A 26496-nucleotide genomic window follows, 5' to 3' on the forward strand; every position below is an offset into this window, starting at 1 on the left:
TAAATATTTCAGATATAGTAAATTCGTTGCTACTGACTTCGATACACGATAACCGTATTGCTGATCGATCAAGGGCCTTTCGATGTGGTTTGAAGCATATTAATGTAATGTATATCTCGAATATATTGTCCGTAGCCTAAAATTAAACACCAGACACCAATTTGTAATTCTCGATTTCATCAATTTGTTGCCTTGATTTATGTATAATGAATCACTTTTGTAACCTTTTATTACTAATCCAGCCGATGTATTTGTACTTATCATATAAAAATATTCCTAAAGCTGGCCTATGATGAAATATAAATACTTATTTGGTCGCTTTTTAATCGAGCTTTCACGTTGCGTTTATTCGGCGATACACTTCCGCCCGAAAGCGCTTAAGAATAATTTATAGCTTTGTAAATCGCGATTCACTATTTGGCTTTCGAATTAAATTCGTTTTTGCCGTGATTTTGATACGAGAATAATTCTCTCGAGCCATTAATCAAAGACGGGGGATTTTGGGGTAGGCAAGGTAATGATAACAGAACTGGCTCGGTTATGGGAGGCGCGAAATCGCGCGAGGTCAGCACTAAAATGACCCATATCTATAATTAAAGTCAATTACCGAAACGACGAGATGCGAATTTAAACGTCGATAGTCACACGCAGGGGCGGATCGGGGTACGGACGACCCTACTATCGAATCCCCCTTTTGCCGAGGTGGTTGAGACTTAATCGGGGATTTGCCGGCGCACACCCAGTCAGCATTTGGTGCTTTTTTGTCACGGGGACGGAGCGGGGAATTATACGGCCAATTTTTTTTGTGCCACCTTTTCACACTTCCGCGGACTCTTTCCGTCGGAAATGGCCGATTTTGGGCGTGTATGATTTTTTTATTTGAATTTCAATGCATGTCAGTCGGATGTGTGGATATTTGTGCTCGGATGAGCGATTGAGAGGGTGATATTTGTTTGTTTGTTTTTTTGTAGTAATGAGATTGTAACAAGGTAGACATGGCATGAAAGTCATAATCGGTTTTGAAAATTATAAAGCAAATGGTAATCAAATAAAAACAAAGTGCTTATACAAAGAGGCCTATAGAGACTAAAGATTGTAAAGCATAATGAAAATTTTGGTAGCGAATTTAAATTTTATTTATTAATATTTAACCGTTACTTACACTTTAATCTTTTCAATAAATGTTATAAGTTTAATCAGTATTATTATAATTAAGACTTTTAATATAAGAGCATATTTTTATTACATTTATTTAATTAAAATATAATATAAAATCCCTTCTTTAATATGATACAAGTAGAAAATAAAAATCATAATTTTATTTAATTTCACCTAATTACATACATAAATTATTTTAAAAATGTGTTAAATATACTATTGTAAAATAAAAAGACAATTAAATTTAGCTATAATAAATACCATGGATCAAATAGCAATAGTATCTCTAAAATAAATACATAATAATATGGGTGAACAAATTTTAGTGAAGGGTAATATAATAATTTAATAATAACAACTAGATAAGGGTAACTACTAAGTAAACATACACTTTAGATGGGGTATAAACTACGCATATAGATAATAATATAAAATAAAATTATAATAAAAATATTAAATATATGGTATAATTATTATATAAGTACTTCTTCCATAATGAATGGTATATAGTAAATTTGTAAATAAATATTAAAGTCTACATAACAATTAATCAATAAACCAAAAAAACAATACTTATAGTTAAGAAAGATCTAATGAATGTGTACTGATTTTTGTTCAAATAAATAAAAATAATCTGAAATATGTATCAACTGCTTTAAAAATATTTTTAAAGTCCCACTTAAGAATAATATTGTTGTTTTTTATAAAGTTAGTATAAACAAGATAAATATTTTATGATACAAGCAAATAATATTATTATTATATTTATACATATTATATTTAGTCAACTTTAAAACATCTGTTTATATATAAATTAATAATTAGTTAGCAAGTAATAAAGTTAAATATATATTGAATTTATTATTTTAAATTGCAAAATTAATGATACCTTAAAAGTGTAAAATTTAATTATTGTATAACAAAACAAACTCTCAAGTTTCTAAATATTTAATGTAACCAATATTTTAATGAAAATATCCATAAACCAGTTTCAATAATAGAAATTTAATATAAAAGGTCATGGACATTGAATAAATATTGTATAGTATAATTGTAGAAGCTTGCTCAAAATCTTTAAAGAAAAGCAAATATTACCAATAAATTGACATAAAAAGCACTGATTTTTTATGAACTTTATTATTTGCCGCGACAAAATTCACAGAGAAATATTTTCTCAAATGGATTTGATTGCGAGTTTTAAACAAAGTTGTCTTAATTTAAATTCTTTATTTATTTAATATTATATTTCTTCTTTTCAGCAACCAGAATAAAACGACTGAGCAACCCCAGCGAAGTTATTCTTCAGGAGCGCTTTCCGGCCAGGGTGATTTCACCAGGACCAAAAGTGAACGCTATCCTGACCTGCAGCGCCGCTGGGGCGGAAAGACTGATTTGGGGCAGGGACGGAAGGCCTCTGCCCCCTCATTTGCAACCCCTGGCCATACCCCATCCCACCCAGCACGATCTGCTCAGATCTACCTTAAACATATCCCACGTGACGCCAGAAGATGGAGGATTGTACTCTTGCACGGCTATGTCGCGAGACAATGCCTCATCAGTGCAGCATTCAGCCAGGATAGACGTCATGGGTAAGCTTTTTGATATGTTGAGCTTCCTCTTCCTTTGAATTTGAGGATATTATATTTATTGCGATATTTTTCAGGCTCTCCGTACATCAGACCCATTGGTACGCTGAAAATTATAGCTGGAGATCGATTTATAGTTCACTGTCCGTATTATGGATATCCCATAAGGTAACCCTTTCTTATGATAAATTATAATCCATCTTATTATTACTGATTTTCTAGTTTTAAAACTATTAAATTTCAAAGAAGGAAATATACTACTTTACATTCAGTGTATTTTGGACTTTTAAAAAATGTTATTTGACTCTAATTTTATAGAATTGATTTTATAATTCGAAGTTTGAGTGAGAGTTAAGTTTACAGCTATAATCAGAAATAAATATATTTGACCTAAACATACCCGATAGCTATTTGTATTGCCAGAACATACACCAATTACATTACGTTTAAATATTCCAGTATTTTTTTAATTTAAGATAGGAATTAGATTTCTCTTGTAAAATTATAGTGAAAGAAAACCATTGAACTTTACTTTACATATTAACACATACATATATAATTAGAAAATAAACAATAAAATACATACTGTTCCGCTTGTATTTTGACCACCAATTAAGACGTTTCACAAATCTTTGCATAGTCACATGCGAACTTTTGTATTTTAGATTTACCGGAATTGTCCTGAAAAGAAAGTCTCTATGAAAAGAGGATAGATTATATAAGATCCAAATAAGTACATATATAAAAGAAATATAAAGGAATCGAAAGTTCTTTATGTTAATAAATATGCATAATATTATTTCTATTATAAATATATACACACTGATATTGTATATAATAATATCTTAGTATAAGTACATAAACTTGCTATAAAAAATTAAATTAAAGTTAATAGTTAAAAAATCAATTTAATAAATAAAATTTTAAATCCCTAAAAAAATATTTATTATTTTTTTATGTCACATTTACATAGTTTTTGATTTAATGCTAGTAAGTATTTTTATTTTTCTATGAATAAAATGTTAATCTTATGAAATATAATACACCCATACCTCGCTATACGGCCGCTCTTTATACGGCCTTTCGCTATAACGACCCTCTTCAATTAAGACACGTTTTCGATTAACGGCCTAAAATGTTTCGCTATAACGGCAAAAAAACTTTTTTCGATGTCGATTTTTTAAAAAATTTAAAAATAGATTTAATTTGCATAATTTTAAAATGAAAGGTGAAGCAGCTAGCGCCGATGAGGCCGCATCTAAGGAATAGCCCAACATTTTAAAGGGAATTATTGAAAGAGGTGGTCATAAACCTGAACAAGTGTTTAACGTACACGAAACAGGGATTTATTGGAAGCGAATGCCTGATTGCACATACATTTCAAAAACCGAAAAATCTGCGCCTGGTTATAAAGTGTCTAAAGAACGATTAACTTTGCTACTTGGTGCAAATACCGCGGGTGATTTTAAGCTAAAACTACTTTTAATATATTTGTCGAAAATCCAAGGCTTCTTAAAGGACTAAATAAAAATCAATTACCCGTCATATGGAGATCCAACAAGAAAGCTTGGATGACTAAAGCTACTTTAGAGGATTGGTTCAAAAATCACTTTTGCACAGAAGTGAAAAAATATTTGCGAGACGATAACAACAACAAGGCTTTGCTAATTTTGGATAATGCGCCAGGGCATCCTACTAATTTATCCGAACTATCTGAAGATGTCATGATTGAGTACCTTCCGAAAAATACAACAGCTCTGATCCAATCAATGGATCAGGGTGCAATAGCCACTTTTAAGGCATATTGCCTACGCCGAACATTCCGACAACTTATAAGGGAAACCGATGGTAAATCTTCAATTAAAACATTTTGGAAAAACTTTACCATCAAGGATGCTGTTGACAGCATCAGTGAATCATGGAAGAAATTAAAATTAACAACAATGAACCATGTTTGGAGAAAAATATGGCCAGAATGTGTAAAAAGTACTGATGCAGAAGTTAATTGCCTTCCTGAAATTAGGCAAAACATGTTGGATCTAGCACATAATCTCGGCTTTGAAGGTTTGAACGAACGTGATGTGCTTGATCTACTTGAAGCTGATAGGGAACCCCTTTCATATAAGGAACTCATTCAGTTGCAAGCAGAACCGGCATTTGATGAAGAGACAGAGCCTGTTGTATCCAAACAGCTAACATCAAAAAAATTGTCAAAAGCTTTTTCCTATTTCGAACAAGAACTAAACATCTTCCTTGAAAACGATCCTGACGTCAAACGTAGCGCTAAAGTTTCTCGAGGAATTAACTCAGCCATTAGCTGTTATTAATCACTGAAGAACGAAAGAGACAAAAAGGCAAGACAAACAACGTTGGACAATTTTTTTAAGCCAAGCCCATCCTTACTAGCGAAAAATGAAAATGAAATTTCTTCATCGTCTTCAGATTAAAGCCATTTTAAAAAAAATTATGTATGTATTCATACACATATTTTATGTAACATGAAGTTGTTTCATTTTTGTTTAAAGATTATTGTTGGTTTTTGGAGTCTGTTATTATTTTATGTACAAATGTATGTACTAGTTATGTATGTATTTTGATTTAAATGGAATAAAAAGATAAAATGCATTTTAAATGATAAACCATGTTACATATTTAACAAATATGGAACCGATCCCATTGAATTTGTATGAATTTGTATTAGAATAATTGATTCGTTATACGGCTTTTCGCTTAGCGGCTAAGTTTCGTGGAACGTATCTAGGCCGTAAAGCGAGGTATGGGTGTATATGTATATTATTATTAAATTATTTTTATTTTCGACATGTCTTAATTTATTTTTAACATATCTAAGAATGAAAATAATTTTACTGGATGTGTTTTATTTAAATGTAACCAAAACATAAAATAACTAATTTAAAAACCACTGATAGAAGCAAACTCTGTTTCTCTACATTTCTGTAGATATAGTAAAAAACCATAAAAAATTCTATGCCTGATGTTTATTCTAGAAATCCTTTACAAATATAAATTTAAAATTAACTTTTTAAAATACAAATTTGTAACAAAAAATAGTATAGGATAAAACGTAACATATATTAAGGGGGAAATAATATATTGTCTTAATAAATTTGATATCTAAAAGTTTACTTGATTTTATATAAGACCTTGACTTGTATTTTACTAAGTTTGAAAAAATATATTAAGCTTAAAAGTCGGATTCCTTTTTGAATTCAATGTGAGATCTATTCTATAAAACATATATAAGGGATATTCGGAAAGTTAAGATACAAAGTTCAGAAAAAATGTATAAGGAAAGTTGTTTAGGGATTTAAAACACATCTTTATTTTGTATTTTAACATCTCTCAACATTGCTCATAAAGTACATCGATCGACTAACTCATATCAAAGTGAATATAAATGTTATTTATTCTTGCTTTGAATTCATAACTCCTTTTCCATAGATTTGAGACGGTCATTTTAAGCACCCATTGTAAGCACAACGTTAATGAGAGTCTGAGGCATGGCAAATTCTGGCGTTACTCAGATCCTATCAGAAATAGCAATGGAGAAAACATTAAAAGTTCTCTTACACCGATTCAAAATTTCGTTTATAAACAATATAATAATATAGTCAGAAACTTATGGACCGCCCATTAAATATGTATAACACTAATAGAATTTTCGCGTTCCTCAATTTCACTTAATTACTTAGCGAATTTATTTTACAGCATAATCACCACGTCATATTTTATACAACATTATTAGATTAAACTGTATATTGGCACAGGCATGCAAAGTACTCAAACAAATTACGCGTTTTTACATTATTTAATTAATAATATATAAAATACAATTTCTAACCGAATAGGTACTATGTCTTGCGGGACGTGTGTTTTTGCCCAATGTTGCGAATATCTAATTCAGACCCGAGATTGAATTAGGTAATTTGTCTTGTTCTAAAGTTTGACATCCTCCATGATTAATCTTCGTCCAGACGTTGTGTTGATACAAGTTGCTGTATAACGTATATAAACACCCCCGAGGGGGTGCGTCTACGTAATAACGTCGATACACCTCACCCACGTACGTTATTAATTGTTGAACCGGATATAGACCTTCTGTCCCATAACTAGGCGTCGAGAACAATGCAAACAAGCATAGCAAGATAATCAAACCGAGTAATACCCAATCATAAATATTTTTTCAGTAGAAACTCTCACTTAACAAGTATCACTAAATGTTGACGACCTGAAGGCAATTATAACTTAGCAATTACTTTTTGTAAGACTATAGTTCAATTATCTCCCAATTTTACAGTAATTTCTTTGTTGCTACTTTTAAGATAATAAGTATTGCTTTATCGTCTTCAAATTTCTAAGTTTTTCTGATCAAAAATCAATACGAAAAAATCGTTACGTTTAAAATTATCCAAAGAAAGAATAGAATAGAAAAGATTTTTAAGCTACGTTAAATCTGAAAAACTACAAATATTAAATGTAAATGTTTACAGTTACAAATTAATTATAGATTAAATTTTAGAAATATTAGTTAAAAAATGTGCTTGGCAATATTTCTTTGCTAGTAAAAAAAACCTATTTAAACTTGAAAACATTTTCGTGCATACTTGATTAATACCTTTGACCACCAAGAAAGTTTTCGTTAAAAATTTTAAAGTTTTCTACTTAAAATGTTGATATGTTTTCCCCAAAGAGGGCGATGTAATTTTTTTTTTTGCTTAAATATCATCCAAACATCAAGCAAAACACATCAGAAAGACATGTTTTTCTTATATAATATTTTTTTATTAATTTATACATTTAGTTTTAAAATATTCATGCAACAAACATGTTCATGTCTTTGCATTATTTGTTTAATAATATTAAGTTTACAATACGACTATAAACCATTTATAAATACTTCATATGCGGTTCTCTATCTTGAGCTTTATTTTTAATTGTCTGCATATCTCACTATTGACTATAGCAAGCATTAAAATAAGTACAAACTCAAAAGTTAAATTTCAAGTTTCAAGTTGAAGTCTTCGCACTAACACAAAGCTTTAAAACTACAGCTCTTTGTAAAATAAACGAGTCATATACTAATAATAATGTTATGCAAATAGGTATCATTTTTATTTCTAATGCTACGTGTGAAGGAACTTCTAGCAAGTTAATTAATAATTATTTAAGATCAACCATTGTACTTAAATTTTAGTTGAATTTTACGTCTTTATTAATATTTATTATGAATATATAATCTGTGTTGCAATTAAACCCAGAAAATTGAGCTAAAATATTTATTTTATTCTACAGAAAAATAAGAGAGCAATAAATAAAACATTTAACATAGGACACGAAAAAGAAGCACAGCGCTGCATATGTATATCAAATTTGTGACGTAGAAACTAAATGTATAAACACAGTTTGTTATGTCATGAATTAGGTCAAAATCGGTTGAGAGTTTGCAGGTTCACATGTCATACGACGGATTAATATTGGTTGGTTGAAGCAAACGTTTATTCATGTCCATATTGCATATTTACATACATACATACATATGTGTACAAATATATTGAAAGGGAATTTCTAATAGTTGTATTCTAACTGAGGTATTTTTAATATAAGATATATATAATATACGAGTAAATGCAAATAATTTTATAAATATTCGTAAGTGTCTGCATCTAAAGAATCCATTCGTCTCTGATGCGAGTTAAGCTCTTGATTCCGGACATCGTTGATGGACCGGAAGTGCCGTGAAGAGGGAATCGGCTGCTATTTAATCTTCTTCGTGTGTCAATAGTTGGCAGCTTATCTTGGTTTCGAGTTCATACAAGCCCTCGTAGGTTTAAGTAAGAAAGCTCAGGTTAAAGTTCTTGATGATGTTGTCAGAAGCAATTTAGGAGCTATATATCCGTTTTTATACACTTGGGTCACCTGAGGGAAATTTTATGCTTACTGCAATGATCATTGTAAAGATTTAAGGAAGTAAATAAATTACTTGAATTCCGTCAGCACTTGTTATTTTCACAGTTTCTGGACGCCCGTGTGATATATTTCGGGACGCTAATGCTTCAGAACCTGTGACTGTACAAAATGGCACAATGGCCCTAACCGGCATACAAAACGCCTAGTACTGCACTTGCCTTTTCTTAAAAATGGTATATTGATTTATAGCGCTTTTAACGTGTAAAACGTGTGGTTCTGACGGCCTCTTTTAATAAAAGATTTTAGACTTGTTGTGCTTTGGACTTATGAATTTTCCGGTGGTCACTTTGGACTCTGCGGCTGATATTTTTTGAAATGCAATTAAATGTTACCTTTCAGATATAATGGCAAAAAATCAGTTGCTTATATAAAAGTATTTTATTAATAACTGTTAATGAGCTTCTTCTTAATGATTTGTGACAAGTCGTTAATAAACATCCATATAGATTATAATCTATTGATATTTAGTGATACTTCAAAGTGTGCTACAACCTCTCTCTTCATTCTGCATATACTATAATAATACTTGGTTATTTTGAGATTATATGTCTGTATTTAAAATTAAACTTCCTCTAAAGTACCTTGAGCTTATACCCCTTTCTTTTCTGGCTATTAGAAGGTTATTATAATATTATTTAATATATGATATGCCAAATATATCATTTTTATACTGTTAAATAAATAATTTTATACAATGTTATTCTTAAACATTTTATTGTATTTTTTCAGCACCATTCAGTGGGAGCACAATGGTAAATTGGTCGGCAGCCCGTATAACATTCGCACGATGCATAAGCGATCATCGCCAAACGATTCGTCGATTCTTGTCCGCAGAAACAATGCCATTCAGAACGAGGGTTTTAATGGAAATCAGTTCCGCTCCGTAATTAAAAAACGTTCTTCTCGCGGTTACACGTCCAACGACGAAGGGGTACTTGTGATCGATGACGTAGACCCCGAGAAGAATAGTGGACTATATACTTGCTTTGTGAGCAACGACGCTGGAGAGAACGCTAGAAGATCATTCGAGCTAATTGTAGTCGAACCGCCAATATTAGAAGAGTTTAGCTTTGGATTGAACCTCCAAGAGGGACAGATTGCCCAAGCGACTTGCAGTATAAGAAGTGGAGATACTCCTATATTCTTCTCTTGGCTAAAAGATGGCGCGCCGATACCTGCTATTTTGAAGGTAAAACGTAAGGCATTTAACAGGAATGCGTTAAATATCCATTATAGTTGACATTATATATTTTTATAAAACAAATATCCCAATAAATTTCCATAGTTCACAAATGCTTTTTAAACACGTGATATAATAACGTTAAAGTGACTTTCTTTAATATATAACAGCGTCTCTCTGTATCTGCTTTAACGCATCTATTCAGGGGGCAATTGGACTTTAGCTAGCTCATCTCATCATTAGACATGACCTTAATATCACCTTATCTCAAGAATTCAAATTAAGACTAATATAATATATCATAAAAGTCCCAAATGTATCACAATTGTATTAATAAATACACAAGACTTCTCAGAATAAAACTTATAATTCAGTCGAAAACAATATATTCTACAATAAAATCGACTTCTCTTATAAATTTGTTAAAAATATAGATTTCAATCTAAGCTCATTACTTTTTTTATTAAGAAAATGTTTTTTGTGAATAGTTTACTATCATATATCTTTAAGCTTAACTAGTTAATATTTTTTTTATATTTTTTAGATAGAGGAAAGAAGCTCAGAACTCTTTACGGTGCTGCTGATTAAGAAAGTCAGACTTCAGCACTGCGGAACTTACACTTGTATTGCTTCTAACCATGCGGCTAGAGTTAATCAGTCTGCCGAACTTTTCGTTAAAGGTGAGAGTATTTTATATTATAATATCTTTTATACATCACTTATAATATTTTACAACATATAGTTGCACCAAAGTGGATATCTGAACCACAAAACACTTCAGTGGTCGTTGGACGTTCAGGAAACGTTGCGTGCAGTGCTAGTGGATATCCTCAACCACAAGTTCATTGGATGAAAAAAGATGGTATATATCTTCTCTATAAATAATATATTTATTTTTTTATTATTAACGAAATAATTTGTAGATAACTTGGGTGCATGGAGACCGGTGCTAGAATTGCGAGGTAGCGGTCTATTAAGTTTACCCAATGGATCCCTACTCTTGGAAACTGTATCAGCAAATCATGAAGGACTTTATTCTTGCACTGTCGACAACGGAGTGCCTCAACCGTTAAATAAAGTCATTTGGATATCAGTTAATAGTAATATTACTTTATATTATATTGAAATATAATTTCAATGATATATGATTCTACAATAAAATGTTAATATAGGACCAGCCTCGTTTGATATTGATGCTAAAAACTTAACTACAAGAAAAGGTTATCCAGTTACTGTTTCGTGTGAAGCTTTTGGCGATCATCCTATTAAAATTAGTTGGAGGTTTAACGGAAGAACTTTAGACTATATGTCAAAGAGGTATATATATAATCAATTGTACATGAAATGATCATTAGGATCTTTGCTAAGTATGGATATTTTAGGTCTAAAATCAGTAACCATCAGACTGTGAGAGGAGTTATTAGTGAATTGATTCTCGGTAACACAAACTCAGATGACGCTGGCCATTATCAATGTGAGGCTGCTAATCCTCATGGAAATGCGCAGCAATTAATACTTTTGATTGTGCAGGGTATAACATTTATCTCTTTATTCAATATACAGTATGTTTTCTTTATAATATGTATTGTAATATTTGTTTTAGAACCTCCTGGAATACCATTTGAGTTCGCAATGGAGATGGTTTGGAGTAGAAGTGTTCGTCTAGGTTGGAGATCTCCAAGTGGGCCAACTCCACTTGGATTCATGTTTCAATATACACAACACAATCATCTAACACAAACATATTGGGATAAGGCTCTCACTTTGAATTTTACAAAGTATGTATTTTTATAATGAATGCTGCATTTCTTCAAGTAAATCCAATATTATTATATTTCATAGTATACCAATGCAACAAAAACAAAAAGGAGAAATTTCCGGGCTATTGCCAGCTACTCAATACTCTGCCCGTATCTGTTCAATCGGAGAGCTCGATGCTAGCCCATTCACTCATCCGTTGATATTCACCACTCATGAAGAAGGTTAATATTCCAGTAATATGATTTATAAGAATGTTATTATTAATTTTAAACCTTTAACAGCTCCGGAAGCTCCACCGAGTGGTGTAACTGCAGAAGCTACTTCCAATCCTGGAGAGCTTCGAATCAGTTGGATGTCTCCGCCTTCAAGGACGATTAATGGAGTACTATTAGGTTATATAATAAAAGCTGTGCCTCAAATCAATGATCAATCTGGTAAAAGCACAATCATATAGAGTAGAGTGATGTTAAAACTTACTGTTGGTAATAAAATATATTTTTAGATGAAAATACTAGGATAGTAAAAGTGTCTACTACAAAAGAACATGAACCGCAATATTCAATATTGTCTGGTTTATTGAAAAGTACTAGATATTCAATTGTAATTAGTTGTTATAATAGTGCCGGTCAAGGACCGCCGTCTCCTGTACATTATCATTTAACGAGAGAAGGAGGTTTGTAACAAATTATATTAAAAGGTTGCACTGTTTTATAATAAATATGTATGTATAGTTCCAGAAGCAGCTCCTACTCCAATTGAATGCACTGGAGTGTCTTCAACGTCTCTAAGAGTCAGTTGGAGAACTTTGCCTCAACATTTACAAGGCGGTGCTATGTTAGGTTATATTTTATTTTTTACAACACCAGGTACTTATACAACCACATAACTACATAATAAAACAATATTATTATTAATATATATTATAAATTAACAGATGGCTTCCAACAGAACATAACAACTGTACATAACGAAGCTTATATTCAAGGTTTACTGAAATTTACAAATTATACTATTGAAGTTGGAGGATATTGCTCACAAGGATTAGGTCCACTATCTCCATCTATCTTTTGTACAACAATGCAAGACAGTATGTTTAATATAGCACGAATAAAATCATAGATAATACGTATTCCAAGTATGCTATTTGTTTTGTAGTACCGAGTAGTCCGGCTGAAGTGAAAGCCATGACGTTAACATCAGAAGCTATCATTATTAGCTGGAGACCTCCGACACATCCTAATGGAAGAATCACTCATTATACAGTATATGTTAAAGCAGTTACAAAGTAAGCATTCAAAAATTCGTAAGATCTTAGATCATCTGTATATCATCACTTTAATTATGAGTGCTCATCAATTGCAGTAAATAATTATATTTTTATTTCTATAGCGAAGGAGGAACGCAGACCCACCGAATGCCTGTTACATCGGGTCGAATTCAAGCTCCTAGAACACTCGTGCAACCAATCAGGCAACTTCAAGAAGGTCGATCTTACGAGTCTTGGGTAACAGCTACGTCTGGAGCCGGTGAAGGTGAACCATCTAGACACGTGGTAGCTGAACCGACGGAAAGAAGTATTTTATTCCTCTTTACCTATATCGTTTGCTATCATCAGATATCTTATTGCTATGATGTTATAGTTATGGCTGGTGTGGCATCACTGGGAGGTGATATTTGGACTGGAATTGGTAAAAATTTGCTTTTGGAATGTTATGCTGTGGGAAGTCCTCAACCGAGGACTGTTTGGTATCACAATAGCCAAGTAATAACTCATCATCTGAGATTCAAGTTAAATAAGGACGACAGTTTATTAATTGATAGTAAGTTAAATCTATTAAATATTTAATAGTCTAAGTCGCTTTTAAGCGAATTAGATGATCACACTATATGTATGTTGTAATTGTCTGCCTATAATCCAATCCAATAATGAATTATACCCTTCATATCCCATCAAATGTATACCATTATCTTATTGGGGTGTAATTCTGTTCTCGGGGTTGGAATTGGGGGTTGATTGCCATTCAATCACCGCCTTTTACGGACCATTAAAGGACCATTTCTCACCTTCGGTAATAATTTGTATACAAAATAAATCTTTCTTTTCTAGAATCATTAACTATTGGCATATTGAAATTCGCTGTGCGAGGTTTTACTCAGACAGTTCATGAGATACCAATTTATATGTCTGTGAACTGATGTAGGCGACACGTTGAGCTTTTGTGATAGCTTCTATATCGTTAATTTCAGACCTGCTTTGATGGCAGCTCTAATATCCTCACTAACAATCCTTAATGACTTCTTGCCCTTATGTGGATATGCAGTGTCAAAATACCTGAACGGAAAGTTTTAGAACCACATTTGCTATTTTCTAAATTTTTATACTTTTCTGATAATCCTCTATAAACACCAACTAAAGATACTTAAATTATAGAACCCAATTTCAAATTTGAGTTTTCAATAGCTATGAAGGGCAACTTGGTCGATTTGGCATTAGGGCTGAACTCTTGTATATTCCAAGTTACAATCGAAGTGGCAGTTTTGTGTGAAACTTCAAATAGAAGTGGAAAAGTATGGCAGATTTTTAACTTATATACCATTGAGGAATGGGGAGGAGACCAACGTCTCTACTATTCCTTTATTATTTAACCAATCCAGATGCTTCGTCATAACTGACCTAAAGAGCCAATTTTATATTTATTTACTGGACTAGTATGAGTTAGTTATTGATAGCATATCTCTATTTTAGATATTGATCAATCCCTTGAAGGAAATTACACGTGTCTTGCCAAAAATCCATACGGAGCCGACCGAGTTGAATACGCAGTCAAAGTTCTACCGATACCAGTTCCTCCGACTATCAGACTCGCAGCCACCGCTGACTCAGTACTCATTGAATGGACAACTCCGTCCATAATGAGTACAAATAAACCAAATAGAAATAACTACACAACAAAAATTTTAGGTAATCAGATATATAAAGCATACAATTCAGAACAAATATGTAAATCAATATTAATGATTAAAGGTTATTTGGTCAGTTGGAGAGAAGCTGATGGTAAATGGTCTAGAGAAGAAGAATTGGGAATCAACAGTAATAGTAAATTAATAAAGAGTTTACGTTGTGCGACTACTTATGAAGCACGAGTGATAGCTAGAAGTACTGCGGGTGAATCGAGTCCAGCTTTGGCTCATACTCGGACACTTGGAGAAGGTATTTGACTGTAATAAGATATAAATCTTCATGAAATTTAATATAAATATATTTATAGTTTTAAGAGCACCGTCAGGATCTCATTGGATATGGAGTAATGCTACCATGTTCATATTAAGAACAGACTTTTGGGGCAGAAGTGATTGTGGGCCAGCAAAGTGGAGCGTCGATTATAGACAGATACCCACAAAATTATGGTTGAGATCCACGACTTTACAAGTATTGTTATTATAAATAAATTGATAATTCAGACTATATTTGTGTATTTATATTAATAAATATCTACAGGAAGTCGGTGGATGGGGACAGTTGATAATTCCCGATCTAGTGCCTGGTAACTGGTATCAATTAAGGGTTACGGCCACAAATGTAGCCGGTGCTACGACAGCAATCTATAATATGGCTACAAAGACAGTGAAAGGAGGTAAAATTTATATTATTTCATTGACTAAACAGAGACATTTACAAATTTTGTGATTTTTTTCAGAGGAGATTGGACCGTACAGTGAACCAATGGACACTAGCTTTTTAGTGATTGTTTGTAGTTCTGTATTATTGATTCTATCGATTATCGTCTGCATAATAGCGGGTGTACAAAAACATAGGTAAATCTAAATAGACTTAATAATTTTTAGTTCTTCTGACTATACATTATATTTAGAACTAGTGCTGTTACAACTGAAAACAAAAAAAAATAGTATATATTTAAGATTATTCCTTTTCAATACCTCAGTAAACAAATTTGCCTTGTATCTTTAATGTAAAAATAGTAGTTTACATTAAAGATACACTTTGTTAAAAAACTTGCCTCTGGTGGTAATCAGTAGGCGTTAAATCAGATCTGCGAAAACTTTATTTGTTAAATGAATTGTATGCGGTTTTGCATAGTCATACTACAATAAGGGTCATTGGTGCAGCTTTTCTAAACGTTTCTTGATTAGTGTTGCCTTAGTGATACATTAAGAAGGTTGAAATTGTAGTGAGTGCATATTGTAGTTAAATACAAAACAAAATAATCCTCACCGGTGTTTAGATTTTCCCCTCAAGGAGAAGTCAGGCTTTTTCTTTTTGTTGAGTGCGACTTTTATCTTCGAGAAAAATCCGTCTTATTGGGCTCGAAGGACCAGCGAAACACTAAGTTTTTTATAAATCCTTCATTCCATGTTTTTAAATAATTTAGATTTCATATGATTATCCTGCTTCCGAGTTTCTCAGACAGCAACGGTATAAGAGCGAGAGGGAAACTCGCACTTGGGTTAGTCCAAGTACATATATTAACCATAACTCAAGTTTTGCTTGGCATGTCCCGAACAAATCACCTTTTCACGGCAAATGTTCTGATCTAGTGCAATTATTTGCAACACTAAATAAACAAAAACAGTATTTACCTCCAAGCAGATCACATTAACTTTTCAGGAACTGATGCCCATCTCATTTAAAGTCTCCCAAATGTTCATATGCTATTATCCGTCAATATTTTATTTCACAGAATCAATATTTGGTGGCATCTTTGAGGCTTGTTCTTATATTTTTAAATCTGTCAAACAGTATATGGTTCTTTTTGATTTGGTAGACTTACCCTAAGACATCATGCAAAGGCTGAATGATTTGTGAGGTCTTGATACATACCTTACATAAAAATAAAATCATTACAGTATTTTCCAAAGTGAACTAAATTACATATATTCCTTGATGGAACACATGCCGATTAAATTGCATAACCAAATTCCATCAACTTTTTAAACATTCTTCGTATATTTTTTTAGACACAAAATGATGTGTGGATCAATGACGAGCGGCCCGTATAAAGAAACTAGGATGCCTCCAACTCCTCCAAATTACACAGATAATGAACCACCTCCGTGCCCGAGATTGTACAGTTCCCCAGTGAATACTAGAAAACCTAGTAAAGCAAGCACTGGTAAAACTAAATTATATTAATTCATAAGTTTATAAAATAACTACTAAAACTACTTCAACATTAATTTCATAGAAATGTTTGAAATAAGTCCTTATGCTCAATTCACAATGGGATTTCAAACGTTCGGTCATGCAGAAAATCAGGATAGGCCAGGATATCTGAAAAAGAATCATACTCCATATAATACAGGTAAATTATATAACTAATCTTGAAGATCAAAACTGTTTTAATTGATTCCATATATTTCAGATACGAGCTTTCAAGCATGTTCCGAATCAGACGATAGTGACAGCTTATCAAAACCGACAACAATCGTAAAAGGACCGAACAGTGAGTATTGAATCAAATTAGATTTATAATTATAGATCCAATTGATCGTTTATTATTTACAGAGATGTGCAGAGTTCAGTATCACAGATAGCATGATGGGTACTTCTCTGACAGAACAGCTCGGAGAAAAGAGTTCAACAAGCATTGAAGGCGACTTATAAACATTTGTCTTATCGGTTTATAGATAGAACTAAATATTTTCCCATTATTTCATCGTGGCAACGCGTTATGTAAAATTTTGCCAATTGTTCATATAAAATTGTCGGCAATTGTCAAGTTTTAACCCTTATAGGGTTTCATTGAATAATTTATCAATATTCATGTGCTTAAAAAATAAAGAGTTAACATTTCAACCATTCCAATGTAATAAAACAATTTTTTTTAATTTACATATTGAATTTTCAACATTTTCGGATTACATGGTATCGACGATATAAAATTACCGGTATGATGGAAGTTTTAATGATTGACGGACGATCTTATATATTTATTAAAGCTTATTGGCTGTGAAAAGTGAGGCTTGGACGGAAATATTGAACATTATGTATTTTATTCAATAAAATATTAGATCTTACGTTTTCATTTATGAATAAACCACGTTGAGTTTAATTGTGAAAAAATATATAGTTTATTATTTATTATAAGTAATTCATTTTATTCAATTGTAAAATATTAAATGCAATAGTTAAATATTAAAAATTATAAATATATATTATACAAATAATTTAACTTGTATAACATTAAATTACTATATATTTATCACGTCATTCTTAAGACTGATTATGTCGTTAACATGTATGCGATTTATTTATCCTTTAATTTTATACATGTAAAATACAATAAATTATATTAAATATGTTTTCATAATAAAATTATATGACAATTCATATTTGTTTTAATTGAGGTTTAAATAATCATCACAAAAGTATAGGATCAAAAATGTCTTTTTATTTAATGCTTTGTCAACATTTACAGTAAAAATATTTACAAATCAGAATCAAAAGTACAATCAATATGTTTAAAATGTATATACTTTTTAATCTCTCAATATTAATGCAAAATTTAGATTATATATTCACGTATGTATATAAATTTCACACATATATAAATATATAATAAATGACTGATTAAGCTAAATGAAATTATTTACAATACTAAAATAATGAAAACAAATTGTACACACTGTAAAACATCTTAACCTCAACCAGGGGTTCTACTCTTTAATTTCTTGTAAAATCTATAAAATATTTTAAGAGATTTAAAAGATTTTTGAGTAATTTTTTTTAAATATTATGTTAGCATAATCTCTCAACAACAAAGAAATTAATGAGTATCAAAACCCCTAATTATTCCTAAAAAATATATAAACTAAAAAGTATAAGTTAAAGTTTTATTTCGTTAAAAAAATAGTGACGTTTAAAAATATAGCTCAATAGTCCAATATGGCTTCGAAATAAATTTTAAAAATAAATAGTATATGCAATAATACATATTATATATTTATCTCTTTATATATGTATGTATATATATTCAATATATACATATTCAAAAATGACAATAAAATTCCAAAAATACCAATTTTTCGACATGGATTTACTTTGGCATTACAATACAATGTATACATTTTAACAAATAATAACGATGTACACTTTACTTATGGAAAACATTACAAAGGACTGAATTTTAATTGTTATTTTTTAATGAGCATTCAAATGATTTCACAAATCGATTTCTACTTAAGAATAATATTAAAATAAGATGTATAATAGAGATTTTTCTAGACTAGAATTTCGTTAATACAGACTACGAATAAAATAGAACGCAAACCAAATCGTTGTATAGCCTTGTAAAGTAGAATTTAACTAACATATAAATACATCGGAATATAAAGAACTTATTTGAGTAAATAGCAAAGTATTACTGAAAATATCAAAATTTAAAGTAGTCGTTGAAACAATATATACATAGTCAACATTAAAAAGCTCTCATTGGTAACAAGTGTTAACTTTAATGATATAGTTCGATTATAATCAACAACCAAAATTGACGTCACAAAATTAGCTATATATCTGTGTAAAATTAAAACAAATGCTTGGCTTTTATTTATACAAAACGTGACTTGATCAATTGGACAATGAAAATTAGGCCTTATTCTATTAAAACGAAACTTAGTACCATATTATTTCATAAAAGAAAATGTGTATTGGTAAAATACATAGTCTTTTAATAATGTTATCACATTTGTTATTTTTTACTTTTAAGATTATGTTGATTAAAAATTAGCAACGAAAGATTTGATTGATGGACAATTTTTTTTACGAGGTAGTTAAGCCATTCGGATTGCAAGAAAATGCAATAATAAAATGTACATTATATTATAGATAAAATATTCATTAATGTATAAAATTCTAACATAGACACATATATTTTAGGAAATAATTGTATACTATATCACATTTTTCTCTCATCAAATAACAATAATATAACAAACGTACATTTCAAAGAAATCAAACCCTTAAAAAAACATCAAATGGCCTGACATTTCAATTGTTAAAACTATGACCTTTAGCAATTTATAAAGACAACATCTAACTGTATCTATGTTATGATTTTAATATATTAAACAGAATTTTAAGTTTAAGTATTCTTTAATATACATATAAAATATCGATGCACCATGAATCTGTTTTTGGTACATTTACGTTTAAAAAATCAAACCACTAACATTTAGTATAAGAATCTATATGATATAATTTTTCACTAATGTTACATTGATTGATGAGCAATCAAACCATCTTACTATTTTATGGCATCGTTTTGTTCACATATCACACATAATAAATTAAAACTGTATTTTTTTAAATTATAAACCTACTCACTTGCACTTGGCTTTACCGTCTAACAGTTTTTTCCACAAGTCAAACTGTTCACTAAACTTCACCATATGTATACTGATCGCCCTTTGGACGGTACACGCGTTCATTGGCACACGTTTGTTGAGAAATTCGGCGATGTGCATTCGCTTGATTTTAAGTTTTTGCGCGACAACACCAGTCGTGAAGACGTCCTCCAGCTTCAAATAAGTCTGATCCAGAGAAGTTTTGTAAATATCACCGGCTAGCATAGCCGGTAACAGATAAGCAGGACCCGTCGTGAAATCGGGAAATATAGGAGCTTTGTACTGACTGGGAGAGACGTAATATTTTGATTTATGATTCCTTATTGGCTTCCACCTTTTGGCTAATCTTCCGAATATGACTTTCTTATCATTGACATGCTTATCGACGAAATTTAACAATTTTTGCACGTTTATGAACATATCGTCGTCGGTTTTCAACATGAATTTAGCTTTAGGACAATAATCAGACACCCATTCCATCATGGAGACTGTTTTTAAAGTGAGATTATTATAGCTGTCGTAGAAGCGACCTCTGATCAGATCTTCGTATAGAATGCCTTCGTTAGTTAGATTAGATTCTAATTTTTGATCGTCTGTAATGCCTAGGAGAAACGCTATTGATATATCTTTCCGGTTGGTGTAATGCCCCCAAGTTTGCCTGATCGCCATCCGAGCGTCGAAATGCGATGGGGCAGACATGATCACGATGAGCAGACGCAGAGATGAGCCAAGGTCCGGACAAATTTCCGGCCTCGGCACGGTGTGTCCGGCTGCGTACAGCACCCTGGTCTTGACTCCTTTGCTCAAGTCTGGTTGAGACTTTACGGTTACGTTGACTACACTAGTTGGCACGGCTGTTGCAGCTGAACTGGGAAGATTAGAAACACTCGATATCACAACCGGTAAGCTGGATGCGCTGGTATTTGGCAGTTGCTTGGATGTATCCGACTCCGGCAGGGATGTCGAGTTTTTATCTGCGATGTAGAACATCGCATGGGGATATTGCGGTACTCTTGGACCGCCATTGTAGTATGACGCGTACGCGTATATCAGGAGGCCCAGCAATGCCACGCCAAAGAGATGGACCATACGTAGTACCGCCATGATGACTATCGATGCCAATTCATCTTATTGTGCCTCATCTGAAAAAAACAGGAAGAAAATTAATAATAAATTCCATTTACATATAATTTAAAACACATTAAAACACTTTAAATAAAAAGGAATTTCAAGTAGACAAGTAATGGATAACATCTGTGTTTAAAGTGTCATAAATTCACACATCATAAGGTCTGTTTTATATAAAGCATCGTGAGTTAGTCAAGAAGATGTAATGTATAATGGCTCTAGATTATACATAATTATATCAGAAAGTATATGGTAACAAATATGGCACAATACTGTAATACTTTGTAGGGCTTATTTCACCCAGTGAATTACAGAATGCAACGCGGTCAAGCTGACAAATTATTATTTCAGAAGATAAGATTTTTTAGAAAGGCAGCTGAGCATTAAAGTGTGCGGGTTCTTGAAACTCGCACACTTAAATCACCGTAACCATGACAATAATATGGATGAACGTGACAAAAGTGTAACTAAACAGGCCACACAATAGCCCTCGTTACGTCCAGGGAAAAAAGGGTAACACATACATAACACGTTGTAATTACCCTCTGATGCATAGAAAGAATATTTTTTTGTTGCGTAACGGTCGCGGAAACAAAACCATTGAAAGACAAAAAGCACCGTTAACCACATTAACCTATTGCACAATTCGCCCTCCAAATATGTCCATCAAGCAAATGTCTCTTTTTAGTTCGTTGGTCGAATAAACGAGTACAATAATTGGCTGAATGATCGCTGCATGGTTATAATTAGTCAGCAAGCTTTAAAACCCTTGATACTTAAAGCTGCTCTCCAATGAGAAGGCAGACCACACGGCCATGGACGGTCAGACTCTCAGAGACGATTAAGGAAAGAGCAACGGATATCAACTACACCGGCGCCGCCACAACTATAAGATCTCCGAGGACCATCCACCGGACATCATCCCTCCGCAAGCTTCTCCACCACCGCTCGAAGAATAACAATAATCGACACACAGGACGATCGGAAATTCGGATGGATTGTCTGAATAAAGGTATGTATTTACTAATACAAAGGACGCTATATTATATCGGCAATTGCCAACAGACCGGTAGAATGTGCTCTGTGACCGAAATATTACCGAAAACTCATTTGGATTTCCTTACTTGTATTATGTCATATGCAGATGATATATTTACAAATCTCCCCATTTCACTGATGATTCTTTTAACTGTTGCAGTTTTAATTGCAAGTTGTGAGCGATCATTTAGCAATAAAGTTTAAATTTTTACATACTTGCGAGCTTCAATGGGGCAAGGCCGCCTTAGTAATTTATTCTTCTTAGCATTGAAAAATAAATACTAGACAAAATTGATTTCGATTGTGTGATTGATCAGTTTGCAGTATCGAAATCAAGAAGAAGTATTCTTTAATAAGTTGTATGTACATTTTCTCTTAAAAAGATGTTATTTTTTAAATGTATTTGCACACTGGTGTTTTGCTATTTTTTTACGCTTCTTCCATCTGCTTAAAATACTTCGCTATGGTTATAGATAATGTTCTGTAACTATATTTGAAATACTTCAATTCGTTAGTTTTTTTTTAATCTATGATTTGCCCTAATATAAATATTGTATTTATTGTTGAAAGATTTAAATCATATATTCGATTTTTGCTGTCGTGAAAATGTATGTCAATAACATTTAAGATTTTTTACATAATAGACGTATTCGAAAACTGGGAGAAAAAAATATTAAAATACGGAATTTAGCCCACGGGCGCAAACTACTCTAGGTACGGCATTGAGACACACCTGAACTCGCAATCGAGCGGAGCTACGCTAAGAAGCGACCAAGGCGAGATTAATGAAAAACCGAGGAAGCAGTCGCTCTTTACTTCATGTTAACTAATATCCAGCTACGAAGCCTGAAATCCAGAGTTAAGCCCGATTTTCAGAGACGAATGTTACGAGGATTTTACTAAACGCAGACAGAGATACGAGGATATCACATATCTATAGTAATTACATAATTTTAAGTGATTTATGCAAAAATTATACAAAAATTATGCAAATTTAATAACAATTTATAATGTGCGTCCAAAAGGTCAACACAAATACTTTGTACATATACTTTTCTAGGAATCGTTGTACATTTTGTATTTATATAACTATTAGTTATTATTTGAATGCATAACTGCACGATAAGACAGTAGTGACAATAATTTATGGATGAGCTGCGAACAATGCATGCAACTATTTATGTAATGCATTTTAATATAAATGGAACGCTATTCAACTTACATTCATATTTTTTTTTAAATATACGATTTATTAAAAAAAATTAAAGAGATTATATTAGCTTTAGAATCGTAACCATCACATTTTTAAAACTTTTGAATCAAATCAATTGGCTTCAATAAAAAATAAAAATTTTGTACCAGCCGAATTAAATTCCACTGAAAAATGTCGAATTTCTCCAACCATCGGATCGTGCCGGATTCCACGCAAACGTGCGAAAGATGCACTTGTACGTGCGATCGCAACCACAAAAGCACTGTTCGAAAAGTCTGATGCAACACGTAGACTACCTGTAGCGTCTAGACTCTAGACGCCCGGAACAAAAGTAAAAAATGTCTATTGCCGAATCGATTTGTTTTTCTCAAGTCAATAGTGTCGATTTTGCGGAAAAAAGCAAACATGGCAAATTGCCAACAATTTTGGAATAAAAATATATATGATCGATCATATTCGAAAATGTTTTTTGGTTCCATATCTCAACGGATTAAAAATATATAATAAACGAACAAATACCAATACTATAACTACTGAATATTTCATTTAAAAAATTACACCTAAGTCAACTTTCTTTATAAATATTACTTTTTTGTCAAATCTGAACATTCGAATGGAGGTTAATATATTTTAGATCCATTGCAAAAACAACGATCAAGTCAAATAAGGACTAATTGCATCACTCGTAAGAAAGCAAGTGTGAGGTCGATTTATTAAATTCAACGTACAAGAACACAAGACTAATGAGAAATTTTGATTTTAAGAGATGGTAGCCAATGCATCACAAATAAATGTTGGGCAGATGAATATTGCAAGAAAAAAAATCTAAAAAATAAACTGAGCATTTGATCAAATCCACTTAGACAAGCTTTCAATACGAAATGCGTTAAATAATTGTTAGTGTAATTGCACAAGATATGGCGGGACATTGAAATAGTCTCAATATACCACAAAAAAATGAAAACTTGAAACTAAAAATAAATATTTGAGAAGTGCAGTTCTACCATTAAATATTCAACTGACGCGTAATAATATGAGAGAATTGATTATCGTGTCATTAATGTTTTTTGTGAAAAGATTATTATAATAATATTTTAAGCAATTTTCATGCATGTATATTTCATTCCCTGCAAAAACAACTTATAATTTTTTTATATATATTTTATTTAGCATTAAATAACCGAAACATAACTATTGTACTGAATGAGCCATGAGATCCATGTAGTAAAGTCCCAAATGTTGGCATTGTTTAAGATATACATATAAGGTTTTTATTGATTTCTTTAAATTTTTAATTATGCAATATATGTATATATAGTTTTAGAAATGACCGATTTAATTAAAATATATTAAATGTATATATCATGCGTATTAACATAAACAAATTTGGAAATCTCTGCACGTATTTTGAAAGCAATAAAAAACCACTATTAGAATCATAACCGTTAAAAAATCAACAGATAGTACGTTTAATATTACTTATTTATTTTCTAGTGTAATGAATTTTTTATCTCAAGACTTGTACAAAAATAAGAATGTCAACAAAACAATACGATTTATTATGTCAATCATATTTAATATGCAGCGAGACTATAGAAAGGTCAGTCAGTGACATTCTATGTTTAATAAAAAATATTTATTTAGTAACACAAAATAAATATCAATATTTTTATTGCAATTATGCACATAAAATCTTTAAAATTATTAAGCATGAAGATCAAATCAATAAAAAAAATTACGTTTATCCAAATATTTTTGCTATAAGAAAAGGTTTGAACTTTTACTTAGGCGGTGAATAAACAAAGTCTATACAAGTAAGGTGTGGTAGCTTTTTGCAATATTTTTTCTCGGATTCGATAATTAAATTTAAAATCATAAAACCTTTTTTATAAATAATAAATGGAGAGACAAACTACTTTAAAATTATACTCTCGACATAATCAGAAATATTTAGTAAAACGATTAAAAGGTAATTATCTACCTATTTACGAGGATAACTCAAATGTGAGCCTTAAAAATGCGATAAAAATTAAAAACATAGCTATATTATGTTAACATGTGGTCGACAGGTGATTGTACAAATTAGCATGTGGGAATTTCAACCACCTGCACAATTTGTTACAATTTAGAAGTTGGCCCTTTTATAACAAACGAAAAGAGAGAACGTGGGCCACGCGCAATATATTGACAACAATGTAAAAGAGATCTCGTGACCAAATAATTGCGTTAATATTTGGAAATATTGCACGGATCACTAAATAGCACATCCTGATACGTTAATCATCCATAAGTTTGGGAAAGATTATTATTGCTTTTCACTCTAGTAACCGATCGCTTGAGTGACCACCACCATTTTAGGAGGTATCCAAGAAGCGATGCAAATGGGTCGCAAACATCCTCATCTTCTATTCGCCATAGCTGTCTCGAACCAGCATAAAAATGTAACACTTGGTAACAGAGGGGGGGGACAGCGGAAAGAAGCGATGAGAAACGCAAAACGCAGAGACAGCAGCAGATACGAGCCAGGAGACTGCATTGACATGAGAGACATCACGATGAATATCAGCTGCTCCAGCCGACTTTTCATTTCAACTCCACTGCCTAATAGCGGCATCTACGTTTCTCTCTATATATATTTGTTTATAAAATAAACCATTATCAGCTTTTTCGGCGTCTATTCGACTACAAAATCACAACCATTCGACCTCAAAACCCGAAAAGTAGTAACTTACAATGGCCGCCGCACTGGCAGCATACACTAAAGATAAGTAGAACTCATTTGTTAGTTATATTTCACCTTAATTTCGGCGTAATAACAACCCGGAAAAGAGATGAAACTCATTAAAACTTGCCGACAAATGAACGATCAGTATGGTGATGCGCGATTAGAAAGATTAAAATATGAGAAATTTGTGTAGCAATGACATCAGAGTAATAGTAAATAAAATAGTTTTATTTTTAAAGTTAAATCGCGGATCAGTACACTACAGCGTATGTATATAATGTACTGCACACCAGCTGAATTCAGAATACAAAGAACGGTGTATCAATGTCTGCCAGACATTTTAGCGACCCTTTAAAGG

The 26496-nt window shown here is 31.8% G+C and overlaps 2 protein-coding genes across 4 annotated transcripts in view; one reads left to right on the top strand and one right to left on the bottom strand.

Annotated features, from left to right (window-relative positions):
• Window positions 1-17473, top strand: part of LOC148233900 (cell adhesion molecule Dscam2-like) — a 196421-nt gene extending 178948 nt beyond the window's left edge. The window contains exons 6-31 of the mRNA XM_088188610.1: window positions 2418-2747; window positions 2822-2912; window positions 9462-9921; window positions 10457-10592; window positions 10655-10774; window positions 10836-11012; window positions 11085-11229; window positions 11295-11443; window positions 11516-11690; window positions 11755-11894; window positions 11955-12107; window positions 12176-12346; window positions 12405-12539; window positions 12608-12760; window positions 12829-12958; window positions 13063-13247; window positions 13314-13493; window positions 14420-14635; window positions 14699-14884; window positions 14943-15103; window positions 15173-15308; window positions 15372-15489; window positions 16651-16805; window positions 16878-16994; window positions 17055-17135; window positions 17198-17473. Of these exons, the coding sequence (XP_088044736.1) occupies window positions 2418-2747; window positions 2822-2912; window positions 9462-9921; window positions 10457-10592; window positions 10655-10774; window positions 10836-11012; window positions 11085-11229; window positions 11295-11443; window positions 11516-11690; window positions 11755-11894; window positions 11955-12107; window positions 12176-12346; window positions 12405-12539; window positions 12608-12760; window positions 12829-12958; window positions 13063-13247; window positions 13314-13493; window positions 14420-14635; window positions 14699-14884; window positions 14943-15103; window positions 15173-15308; window positions 15372-15489; window positions 16651-16805; window positions 16878-16994; window positions 17055-17135; window positions 17198-17226 (4229 nt within the window). The 3' untranslated portion in view covers window positions 17227-17473. The remainder of the gene's footprint in view (window positions 1-2417; window positions 2748-2821; window positions 2913-9461; window positions 9922-10456; window positions 10593-10654; window positions 10775-10835; window positions 11013-11084; window positions 11230-11294; window positions 11444-11515; window positions 11691-11754; window positions 11895-11954; window positions 12108-12175; window positions 12347-12404; window positions 12540-12607; window positions 12761-12828; window positions 12959-13062; window positions 13248-13313; window positions 13494-14419; window positions 14636-14698; window positions 14885-14942; window positions 15104-15172; window positions 15309-15371; window positions 15490-16650; window positions 16806-16877; window positions 16995-17054; window positions 17136-17197) is intronic.
• Window positions 17474-19591: 2118 nt separating this feature from the next.
• LOC148233902 (beta-1,3-galactosyltransferase 5-like) overlaps window positions 19592-26496 on the bottom strand; it is a 45123-nt gene continuing 38218 nt past the window's right edge. For 2 of the 3 annotated variants that reach the window (XM_088188907.1, XM_088188908.1), the window contains exon 2: window positions 19592-21176. In XM_088188907.1, the coding sequence (XP_088045033.1) occupies window positions 20011-21138 (1128 nt within the window). In that variant the 5' untranslated portion in view covers window positions 21139-21176 and the 3' untranslated portion in view covers window positions 19592-20010. Of the gene's footprint in view, window positions 21177-23559; window positions 23649-26496 lie in introns of those variants that run through there. The other variant, XM_088188909.1, reaches the window with a different exon arrangement.

The sequence above is a fragment of the Plectrocnemia conspersa genome, unplaced genomic scaffold (genome assembly GCF_051122295.1).
Source record: "Plectrocnemia conspersa isolate PC_06_02 unplaced genomic scaffold, ASM5112229v1 ptg000007l, whole genome shotgun sequence".
NCBI lineage: Eukaryota > Metazoa > Arthropoda > Insecta > Trichoptera > Polycentropodidae > Plectrocnemia > Plectrocnemia conspersa.